The sequence below is a fragment of the Cupressus sempervirens genome, chromosome 5 (assembly GCF_028749045.1).
Source record: "Cupressus sempervirens isolate cs-2001-9-10 chromosome 5, ASM2874904v1, whole genome shotgun sequence".
Classification (NCBI taxonomy): domain Eukaryota; kingdom Viridiplantae; phylum Streptophyta; class Pinopsida; order Cupressales; family Cupressaceae; genus Cupressus; species Cupressus sempervirens.
This window is the reverse complement of record NC_143122.1, coordinates 617578214-617590483: the sequence shown is the minus strand read 5'-3', so window position 1 is coordinate 617590483 and position 12270 is coordinate 617578214. Positions and strand designations below refer to the sequence as shown.

General features: G+C 35.8%; 1 protein-coding gene across 2 annotated transcripts; it reads left to right on the top strand.

Moving 5' to 3' along the window:
• Window positions 1-553: 553 nt before the first annotated feature.
• On the top strand, window positions 554-11680 carry LOC149557405 (protein MANNAN SYNTHESIS-RELATED 1-like). Of its 2 annotated transcripts, XR_016364878.1 has the most exons (7): window positions 981-1511; window positions 1601-1742; window positions 1820-1890; window positions 5049-5134; window positions 9922-10513; window positions 10671-11159; window positions 11330-11680. XR_016364878.1 is itself a non-coding variant. In XM_089832059.1 (6 exons), the coding sequence occupies exons 1-6, from the start codon at window positions 1398-1400 to the stop codon at window positions 10947-10949; spliced, it is 1284 nt and encodes a 427-aa protein (XP_089688185.1). In that variant the 5' UTR covers window positions 554-1397; the 3' UTR covers window positions 10950-11227. The 2 variants fall into 2 exon arrangements, 1 of the variants encoding a protein (XP_089688185.1); XM_089832059.1 differs by lacking the exon at window positions 11330-11680 and having other exon boundaries at window positions 554-1511; window positions 10671-11227.
• The last annotated feature ends 590 nt before the right edge of the window (window positions 11681-12270 follow it).

Genomic DNA, 12270 nt, shown 5'->3' with positions numbered 1-12270 from the left:
AAAATTAAATTTACCATCAAGATTCTTATCTATCTATTAACAAATTTGGGAAGTTTGCAACTAAACTTCTATTGTCCCATAAACTATCTTTAACCTTCTGAACTTAAAATTATGTTCTCTTATATTTTCTCATAGTTGCAAGTTGATTCTTTCAAGAAAGGGATGGAGAAGTCAATCATAAGTTTACTTCTTAATAGTCATGGTTAATAGATCTATGATATGATAGATAGATGGATGAAATTTTAACCTAAGCGTAACTTATGTTCGAATGATTCTTAATAAATCCATTCATAACTGTTGATGAGTGTAAAGTGAATTAGAATTCTTAGTAAATAGTTTTGAGAGACATCACGTAACTACTCCACTTTCCTAAAAATACTATAGAAAATCTTTTATTAAAAAAATAAATTACTAATGTTTAACCATTTAATAACTTGTGAATTAGTCTCTTCTATTGTTTCATTTAAAAACTCTAAATGAACAATAGCTAATTTGAAAACAATAAAATAAAAACTTACTATTTAAATAGGCTGTGTTTGACCCTATGAATGGTAAGTCTATTATATTTTATTCGTTGCATTTTCGCACGATTACGCATTGCTTTCTTTCACTAAGAAAGAGATGGAGAAGGTGATCATAAGTACAATTCTCAATCAAGATTAATTTCGTGTTAATAGGGCCCCAAATATGGAAGAACTGGTTAGGTCTGGATTCGAGAGATTCCACGCTTCCGTGGAAAGGAACATTAATGGGGATTCCTCTTCATTGTGCTGCGTTTACCACGAGTCAATTTATGACCTAGCACAGTGCCCACTGTAAACAAATTTAAATAATTTCTCATTAATAAGCTGGATCAAAAAATTATGTGGAGTTACTCGCACTAACCAGCTGTTCCACATGGGTCGATGTCTTAAGAAGACAGTCACAAATAGGACAGGCAGCAAGATATAAGATAATCAAAATGGGGTAGGCGATTAATGGCATTCTGAAAATTGAGAACGGGGAAGAAGCAATGTATGCCTAAAGATGAATGAGAGGGGAGGCGAGGAAGATGAGCTGTCACTGTTGATAGAAGGTAGATTGTCAATCATTAAAGCTGATATTCAAGCAGGTGAGCCATTTTTGGAAAGGTAGCCAGTGGAAGTGGTTGAGGGGGAAAGATTGATTGGGCATCTAGATCCACAGGAAAGATTAAATCTTGGTTGGTTTTTTCATGGGTTTTACTTGCTTATATAGGTTGCACCATTGCACAAGTTTTTAGGGGAGTGGCAAGCAATAGTTCCCAGATCCAGAGTGTATGTAGTTTTGCTATGTGTGTCCGAGGTTTTCCTTGGAGTTGATAAGCCTAGCAGGACCTAGAATTTTGCTTGGCCGTTTGACATTCTGTATTTGCAAAAATGGCAATTGATGTGAGGCAAATTGGCGGAGCTTTCCTTACACTTTCTATGTTTGCAATGTTGGGGAACATGATTAGGAAGGATCACTTCAGTGATAATACTCCTGTTCTTGAGGTAAGGCATTGTTTTATGGAAGGTTTCTTGGCAAGAAATTGGAGTGTTGAACAGAGGATACTTATGTCTATTGTGGTGGTTTTTGAAAGGTTAACTCTTCAAATGCATCAAATCCCTTACAAGATGCCCGTTATGCCACAAATAAGCTTCTCGCAAAGGGAAAGGAACCTGAAAATCTATGGGGATTATCGTCAACAGCGTTGAAGCCTTGCTGGGAAGAGAAAATTACAGGTGAGTGTCTGTTTTGAGAGTTTTTGAAGTGAGAAATAGGGGGAGAGAGAGCTGATATAGTGTTGTTGGTGAAACAGAAAGCGTGGAGAAGAACAACGGCTTTGTTTCCTTCACATTGTCAAATGGCCCTTCTTATCATCTCTCACAGGTATGCTCTTTTCAGCCGGCTAACAAAAATTTGAGTTCCCCTACAATTTGGTTGCAAATTCATTGGGGTCACTATGTGTTTCTTTCGAGCACTTGTGAAAGGCCATTGCAATTCCAAACACGGTGTACCCTGCTGTTCACGTTGCTATGCGAAAGAACTCCATTGGATCTATCAAAAAATTTGAGCAATTATTCTTATATAGTCTCAAGCCACATCAGCTTTATGTAATTCATTATTGGTGCATACTGGAATTAAAGATTTACACAGTGTTGTCCGGATACATGGTATTATGTTCCACTGTCAAAATCTGAAATCTTTTAAGGCCGTTTATACATTCATCTGACATGGAATTACAAGCAATGTCCACCCTTTAGAGTGTGTTCAAGCTCCTAGGAGTGATAGAACCCTAAATTTTAATAGAATCAGCCAAAGCATAGCATATGTTTGAAACCCTGGAACCTGCGAGCTACTAAGATCCAGAAAACTTGAATTATGGTCTCTGCCTGGGCGGATTGATCCAATTGCTGCTGAATTATACTTATTTCATATTTCTCATAGAACAAGTTCAAAATGTGTTCTACAGGAGACTAGGGATTTTAGATGCTTGGTCTCCTGTCCAGTATAGATTCCAAATTGTTAACAGGCTATCAGCTAGATCCTACCACCTTGTAAAGGCGAGTTCCCCCACGCCACTTAAATTGTTTCTAAAGAAAAGAGATTGCAGGATGAAAAGAATGTTAGATGGCCCTTTCAAGTCCATCAACAGGATAGGCAGTTTGTGGGTTAAAGATAGTCATCTGCCTCTTAATGCTGCCATCGTGGTTGGCCCATCATGACTTTTTCCTGACCCTGTTCCATCTATAGATTGGTTGGACTCGAGAGTAGATCTCAGGGCCACATACCGTGCCATCAAATTTTGTATACTAAATAGCTCTTTACTTATCTCCCTCTTTTCATGAAATGAAGAATAAAATACCAAATTCAGATGGGAAATATCTGAAATGCTGAGAAATTTGAAATTTTTGCTTTTGGCAAAATGTGCTTGACGATATATTTAATGGAAGCTCTAGCCTTGCTGATACAAATCATATGAAAGGTTATCAAACCACCCATGCCCTGATAAATGATTACAAGTGTGTGTCTTCATAGATAATAATATTGATCACGAAGAAATTTCCTATTAATAGGAAAGTAGTATGCAAGTTAACTTCCAACTATTAATGCTATGGATGTTGGACTCATTTGCCGTTGCACCAAAAGCTCGAACTGTCATTGCCCGATGCAAATGTCAGATTTTAGGATCCATGGGAGGTGGTTAAGCCATGTCACACATCTCCAAGGAGGTGCTGATCACCAAGTCAACAACCATCTCCCCCGCAGCACCGACTGAGCCTTCAGCACCCACTGAAGGGAGACTTGAACCCATGACCCAAGGTTCTGATACCAATTGTTGGAATCATTTGCCATGGCACCAAAAACTCAAACTGACAATGCCCGATACAAATGTCAGATTTTAGGACCCACGGTTAAGCCATGTCACACATCTCCAAGGAGGTGCTGACCACCAAGTCAACAACAATAGATTGGATGTAAAATGTGAATTCTCAATCCTATACCCACTCTCTTGAATTCAAAAGTGTATGTTGTCATGTTATATGTGAAAGCCTATGCACATTTGTGTCTGCTACGAGTGGATAGACATGATTCTCTTACATGTGTAAAAAGGATGGGGCAACCACACCATGTCCAGAGACAACAGCAGGAAAATACCAACTGTCGTTTTACTAATTCAACATTAAATAAAATTTAATCAAGGCCTAAAGTAATGTAATAATCACTCCGTTCGAGGTCAGTCTGAAATACTCCTTAGGATATCTAGTTCACTAGAGTCTGCGATAATTAGTTGTATTTGAAGATCATTAAGGAGGGGGTCAATTTATTCCTCTAAACCCACTTATATGGGTGAACTTTTGATGAATCTCTAAACCTCTTAACTGAGGTCAAAGGTTCACCCCCCAATGTTTACAAACTCACTTCTCCCTTAACTACAACTTTCTGGCTGTAGTAACATACCCAACAAAATGAGTCACACTCTGGTGAAGAAAGCAAGCTCGTGGGTGAGGAACTTGTTAAAGTACAAACACTGAGATAACTGCAGGCTATAATCTAACCAAATTGAGTTGACATTCATGGGAACTTCCCCAACAGCTCTGAAATGCTATAAATGGCAGCTATGTCCCTATATAAATCCGTAAGTTTTGTAGTAGGAACTATATGGCGGAGGCTGAATAATAAATGAAATAACAGAAAATTAACTTTTAGGACAAGCACCATCCTTCTTACACATTAGCAATTACCAGTGACCAGAGATGCATCTTCAAGGAAGCTGACACCTCCACAATCAGTTTGCTCTGTGAAATTACTTAAGTCAATCCTTTTCCAATCCTAATACAGCCAGAATGGAGGACAACTTATGACAAGGGTTGCGGAGGGTCATCATGAAGTATTTATACACCTCTGTAATACAAATGGTTGCCCAGGTCACCTATCTGCCTCTTTATGGTTGTGACCTTATTGGCAGCGCTTGTTAATGATTTGTTGGTTAATAGGTGACTTCCAATGGACCCTGCAGCCACCATTTGTTTGTTGGCCTTTCTACAGAGTTTTTTAACTATAATATGGCTTTGTTTTCCCTGTTAATATTGTTATGTTCCATTTGAACACTACCTCTGTCCCTATTTTATATTCTGTTGTCCATTTCTCTACCATAACAATAGGAGATCAAATTCTAGAATAATCATTAATGATTAGAACACTAGGTATATTTTAGATGTCAAGAAAACGCAATTGTGCTGATAAATGTATACTGTTGCTGGGGCAAGTGTCAGTGTTCACATGAAACCTCTGGAACAGATGACAGCTGCTACAGGTGTAATATAAATTCAAATAGACATTAGATCCTTGGGAATTTGTTATTGTGGGATGATCTGTAATTTGCAGTTAGCTTTGTGGTGCGTTCATTTTGGATGTTAGATGTTTTGGAATAAGGCTGTCTTTGGTTGAAGTATGAAGATTTTTTTGTATTTTTTGTATCTACTTAGTTGTTTGTGCAAGCTTCTTTCATCACAGCTTCCCATCTGACATCCTTCACTGACCAGGTTGCAGATGCAGTGGTTGTTGCTAGATATTTAGGAGCAACTTTGATACTTCCACAGATAAAAGAAAGTTCAGAGGATGAAGACAGGTTAGTTTATTGACCTTAAACCTTCTTAGTACTAGTAGAAGATGATACTAGTAGAATGCTGTTAATTTGGCTCACATAATGAAAATGCTATCAACAAATTTTAGTAGAAAAATAAAAATTTACCTTTGAGTGATTTTCTTGGGTGTAGACATGTGCATATTGTATTTTAAATTGAAGCTCAAAAGCTAACCTATCTCTGGTAGCTTAATTTTTAACATCTATCATGGACACCGTCTACCAAAGTATGAACCAGATGAACTAGTTCCCAGGTGACTGAGTTATAACATTTCTGAGGCAAACACATATATTGATTATAACATGCTCTGCTAGCATGAAAATGAAAATTAGAATTGCCATCTGATGTAGAACAACCGTTGAGCTGCAAATCAACAATATAATTTTAGCTGTAAAGATCAAAGTAAGTTATTTGCCCCAGATATGTACCCTTAACAATTAAGTGATCTGCATGGACTGTAATCTTTTCCTAACCAGGCATATCATATCTTTAATCTTTAATGATGTGTTAGCCTCAACCTAAGTCACAGGATATGCCGAATTTCAACCATGAAGTTCGAATTTCAGCAAATTTTTACCCTTTCTGAACTTCATAAAATTGTTATATATAATAATATTATTTTATTTTGAAAATAACATTAAGTTATTTAGTTTAATTATTTAGCAATGTCAAACTAGTTTGACAATTTTGTGGATTTGTTACTTATATTTAATAATAAATAAATTTATATAAGTTAAATTTAATGTCGATTTTTTTCCAAATTTTTACCCTTGCTGAATTTCATTCAAATTTTATGACTTCCGAACATGAATTTGAATTCGAACCTTGTGAATTAGCTCAACTAATATATTTCTCCTAGAAGAAGATTTTGGTCACCTGTTGGTAAAAGGGAGGCCTTCACCCATCCTAACTTAATTTTCTTCCAGGATTTGATCATTTGATCATTAAAGCTTACATCTTCTTGAAAAGCAGTGCAAACTGGAATGATCATAATCCTTGTACTCTGTTGTTCAGTTTAATCCCATTGGGATTTAGTTAAGCTTCATCTTGTTTGTTTAAGATAGAATGATAGAGCACATGTTAAACTTCCAAGCAGGCCTCAATATGACTGGATATAGGTCAAAATTGGTTGACTGGACCTAAGGAAGTGGAAATAACTGTCTCCCATCTTACTGCCATTTGAAAGGTGAACATTACACATTTGGTTGCCACAATAAGATTGATAAATGCAATTCCTGAGAGACATAAGGCATCTCATGTACAGCCTTGAGGAAAGACTTAAAAAAACATTCTTTATGATCTAGCACCAAACACCTTTGATCCTGGTGAATGTTGTCCGCTCGCTGAATTTGTGAATCTATTTTGGCATGGGTTATATCTCAAACTTATTAAAATAATCGCCTATTAGTTAGTGCCAAATGTCTTTAATCCCTCTAAAGTTGGTATCTATCAATGCATGAATGTACTCAGGACTGTGGGTTATGATTCATGAACACTGAATTCTTGCAAATAAATTATGGGTTTTATGACAATTATTGTTTATTTGAAGAAGCGTAGCTTATGGTTGTTTAATATGTTTTTATGAGTTGTTTGTCATGTAGCCTGTTGTATTGTCCTCTTCTATGGGTTTAAGTCTGAATGATCTTACTTTGCATTGCACTGTGGTCCTGTGACCTTATTTTCTCCAGAATTTGATAAAATTGTGAGCTGCTTCATTATTCATTTGTTTTTTCTTTGATAAGGCTCTGCTAGTTGTCTTGAGGTACATTCTCAGTTGTGAATTCCTTGTCAAAAGCATTGATGACGTCTTCAATTTCTGAATTTGTGGTTTCAATTGACTTACAATATTCTACAATTCTAGGGCATTTTTTCTTGTACAGCATATTGATTGGGTGAGGTCCATTTTATGTAGATGTTGCCAAAATCAAAGTGTTACTAGTTGTGACACTTCCTATATCCATAGAAGTTACAGTGCTAGGGGATCATTTTTTTTGTCTGCATAATCTTGTTTTGTGATTGGGGTTTACTTTAATTCTCATCCACTTCTATCAATAAGAGGTACAGGGTATAGGGCATGAAATAGGAAGTGGGGAACCTAAACATGTTTGTTAAGGTTGTTTATTCGTTTTAAGCTCTCATTTTGTATATTAGTAATCTAGTTGTTGCTGTGAGTTCTGATTTGAAGAATTTGGTCATTAGTTGCCTTTTGCAGTTGATGTGTTCAATAGATTATTCAAAGGATGAAATTTTGCACATTCAAATGATATTGTTTTGTTGTGAAACTTTTTGGATATTCTGACTTGGCAGTGATTGAGTGTACAAAGCAGGGTAGACCTTTGTGAAATTTGTATAACCTGAGGAATATTGATTTGGGTTCTTCAGTGGCCCTTTTTGCTATTTTGCAAGTGTTTGTGACTGTAGTGGTTTTGATCCTGGTAAAAAAAGTTATCATTTTGATTCAGGCAATCACATAAGGAGAAGCAATAGGAAAGGAGACATAAACAATGCAGGAAATTTTTCTGTGTGCACGTGGATGGCATTTGACAGTAGAGAGATTTAGGATTCTTTACAGTATTCTTGGGGGATTCTCTATATAAGTGATTGTTTCAGGAGTTCAATTTTGGTAAGTGCAATGGTTATCATCTAATTGAGTACCACAAGGATCCAACTCAATTTCCTCGAGTGTATCACAGTCATAGTACACTTCATCCTCATGTAAAGTTTGAACATTGACAGGTTTTCCATACTGTCAATTCCAAACAACTTTTATGTAGATAACCTAGTCTTTCAACATGCCTATTTTTAGTATCTAGATTTTCTCTAGTGTTTCTACGAGTCGTGGTTCCTACTTGGTTAAGCTTGAGTGAAAGTATTGGAAGTTGGGTACTTATCAGTTGTACTAAATTCAACAAGATAAACTGTGAGAATTGATGAATAATTTTTGGGACTCTTGAAGTTGTAGGGTTCGAGATAAAAGACTTTGAGTAATATGGTTGAAAATTACGAAAGCAAACCAATCAAAAGTAGGGTTCACATCTGGTTCATCCAAATGTACAGACCTTGGGCATGGTCAAGTCTCAAAGCTTTAATAACGTGGGGGGTATTTGGGCAGACTTAATTGGTGGTATGTAATCATGCACAGAGATATATAGTGTCCAAAACATCCAGTAAAGAATGTGAAATAAACTACCTAAATAACATAAAGAAGGGTAAAGAGGTACTTAACTCGGGAACTTATGGTGCAGAGATCTCCATTTTTTACTGGAGTAATCACATTGTGAAGCCTATTGGGATTAGGAGACATGTAGATAGATAAATAAATCCTTACACATTAGTACTTATTGATGCCTAAGATTTTGTTATTTGTCCATTTAAATTTTATTCTATCATTAGCACACAATGAGATTCCTTAGGTGAAGCCCCTATTCATCCTTCCAATATGAGCTTGTGAACCATCGTGAAGACTTACTGTAAATGTGCCAGAGGATGCGAACTATTATAGGTGTTTTTCAGATATCATTTCCGAGTTCATAATTCAAAGGAGACAAATGTTTTTGACTGTGATCAAGTTAGTATAAGAGAAAATCAGTAAGGGAGCCTTTTGGGCATTTTCACCCATAGATGAATTAGTTACTGAATTCAACCCCGGTTGAAAAATGACCTGAGGCAGTACAATGAATGAGAGGAAGCTTAGGGAGTCTAAGACATGAATGAAAGGTACACATGAGAGATGAAGTGTTTCAAAGTGGCAAAGGAGATACATAAGGACACATTAAGGGCACCTACTCATGATTAGAGTGACTTATTGCTCTAGTTGAGTCCACCTTGTTCGCATGATATTTTAATGAATGGGTAATACTGTGCACCAGCAAGTCACTTTACCTAAAAGTGATAATAGTCCAATTTTGTATTTATAAATTTTTTCCATTGTTTCATTGAAGCACTGGATACCCTCATAAGAAAGCTGAATTCTACTTTTATAACTTATTTGATGAATTCTATAACGATCACTTTTATAACTTGTTTGGTTTCCCCGATGCGTCCAAATCAACCAGCATAATAGATGCCCTAGTGCTAAGTGATTGGTACATATCAAAGATTGAGAAAGAATTGAAAAGAGAACTTTAAAATTGGTAATATATTTAGTCTTGGGGATGCCTCTAAAATTAACCAGCCTAGCAGATGCTCTACTGGTAGGTAATTGTTACCCATAAGATGGGAAAAGCGTTGAGAAAGGGGCATCTACTACCAAGTTTATTTTGGGTTTCTCTACTAGATTGTTTGACATTCATTTCAGAGTGAGAATAAGATGATGGGTCAATTCATCTTTTATTCCCTTCCAATTTTGAAGGTAGCGATCATGTTTGATTCTTTTGCATAAGCTTTAGTGGCTGAATACGAGAATAGACAGACCATATAAATTGCCTGTGAACTGCAGTAACAATCACCTTATCCCATTAAATCAACTGGAGATGAATATGATTAGTAATTAGTAATTAGTGTAGCTAATGTGTTGATGAAGTAGGATAGTCTGTTTAAATCTTTAGGCATTTTCAAAACAGGCCAGCTACAAATGAGATAGTCATGACAGCTTTTTTACTGCCACTTATAATTTCTTGTCAGAGTGTTGCATTGCAAGTGGTTTTGAAATTATACTATCAAAAAATAATTTTGCACGTTGGACTCGAGATCTCTTTTTTCATGCAAACTGCTGTTCTTTGCCTTTTTGCAATTAACCTGATGAACGTTTTTGTGCGTTTACCTTGAACAGTAAATTTGAGCAAATTTATGATGCTGATAAGTTTATTGACAGTCTCAGTGGTGTGGTTAAAGTGGCAAGGCAATTGCCTAATAATAAGATAACTAGAAAAACTGCAGTTGTGAGGATTCCACACAGGGTCACCGAACAATATATTGCAGAATATGTTGAATCATTATTTATAAAGAAACGCAGCATAATGCTCAGTATCATTTTTCCATCAATAGATATGAAAATCAAGCAAGAGTCAAACTCTGAGATGGAATCTGTCCGCTGCCTTGGCATGTATGGCACACTAGAGTTTCGCCCAGAGATTCGAATGGTGGGAGATAAAATGCTTAAGAAATTACGTGATGCAGAAGATGGATCATCTAGGCATTTCGTTGCAGTAGATTTAAGAATGGACATTTTGCTCCATAGGGGCTGCGAAAACAGTGATGGGGGTCTCAAATCAGGAACCAAGAAATGTTTTGGAGCACAAGATATTGGCATTTTTTTGAGAAAAGTCGGGTTCCTAGAAGACACCCCTCTCTATTTGACAGAATCAACATGGCATGAAAACCTCAATTCTCTCAAAGATATATTTCCAAATGTCTATACCAAGGTATCTATTTATTTTCTGGCCTCGATAGTTTTGATCTGTTTTATATAATGCGTGTTAACTTGTCATTTCTATGCATTTATATATGTACAGATGGAAGAAGTCCATTATCTACCTATCATGTGAGATTCTTGACTACGTTGATTTTCTATTTTGACAGGAAACTATTATGCCTTCTGATGAAAAGATGAAGCTTTTTCACTCAGGAAAAACAGAATTTGAAAGAGCACTTGATTTTTACATTTGTTCGCACAGTGACGTCTTTGTGCCTGCAATTTCCGGTATGTTTTATGCAAATGTTGCTGGACAGAGGATTGCAGCAGGGCGAACACAAATACTTGTACCCACAACCAGACAGACTTCTACTGATTTGTTGTCGAATTCCATTTCGCGTTATATTATTGACAAAAATCATATAGCATATTCTTGCTTTTGCTAAGATTATTTAAATAGCCATTCAAATTTTTGAAGGACTAGCCAGAGCCAGAATGCCAAAACAGGAAACCTCCAATTTGCGCTGCTTCTAGCCATAACAAGAGTGAGCGTTTACCTCCTGCATCTCAGGACCTGTGCTAGAAATTATTCTTTATAATGTCAAATATGGATTTCCAAGAAAAAGCTTGGTGGGTGTGACCATGCTGCAGAAATTGTAAGTTACCAAATGCTGATTGCAATATTTTTTCATTTAATAAATAGAGTTCTCAAGTTTCATCCAAATTGTTATTTGGACATTTTATCTGTTCAGATAATTTTGAGACAGGCGCTTCTCTTAATTTGATAATATTACAAATTTGATTCATATAACCTGTTTGCTTGTAGTTTTTGCAATGGCTTGAAGCTGGCATTATTTCGAGAAAAATGGTTTGAGTTAAAATAGTGGAGGTTATCGTTTGCAGTAGATAGAACATTACAAGGAACAAACTCCATGTAGCGTATCTCATGGCAGTAATACAGTTCGCTGTGCATAGTGCATGATTCCGTGTCCAATAATTTAATATCAGCAACATAGAACACTTTTAATGTACCCAATTTACTGTAAAGCCTAAACTTAATTGAAATGCTCTTCCTTGTAACAGAAGGAAAATTAGATGGACATCAGATGGGATGGAATGGAATGGATATGAAATGAATCCTTTAAAATATAAGTACATATTATCAAACTGCACAAAACGTGTGTTTAGTTGGTTTTTGATGGGTGTGAGTAATCTAAGGGCAATTCCGTAGTCATGGGACCAACCATGTACTTGCAGAAATGACCAAGACATAAAAACAATTAGATTTAAGTGGACGGTGGATATGTGCACATAGCAGTGACATGGAGATGGGTTGTAAAAGAACGTGTCTGAGTGGGTAAAGTATGTAGTCTAAATTTTTCACTAAGATAGTTTCATTTGTTGATATGTAAATTTTTAAACCTTTCATTTAAAATGGGTCATGGATATAAAAGTTTCAACATTATAATTATTTCCATTTTCCATTTTAAGGTGCATGTGAATTCTAGAATATTTTTTTTAAATATAGATATTTACAAACAATTTGTAAGGATTAAAGTGTCTCAAATAACATGGATATAAAAGTTTCAATATTATAATTATTTACATTTTCCATTTTCTATTTTATTTACATTTTCCATTTTCTATTTTGAGGTGCATGTGATTTCTAGAATATAATTTTTTTAAGTATTGATATTTACAAACAATTTTATAGGATTGAAGTGTCCCAACTTTGGAGTCCAAACATGTTAATTCATTTCATCTTAT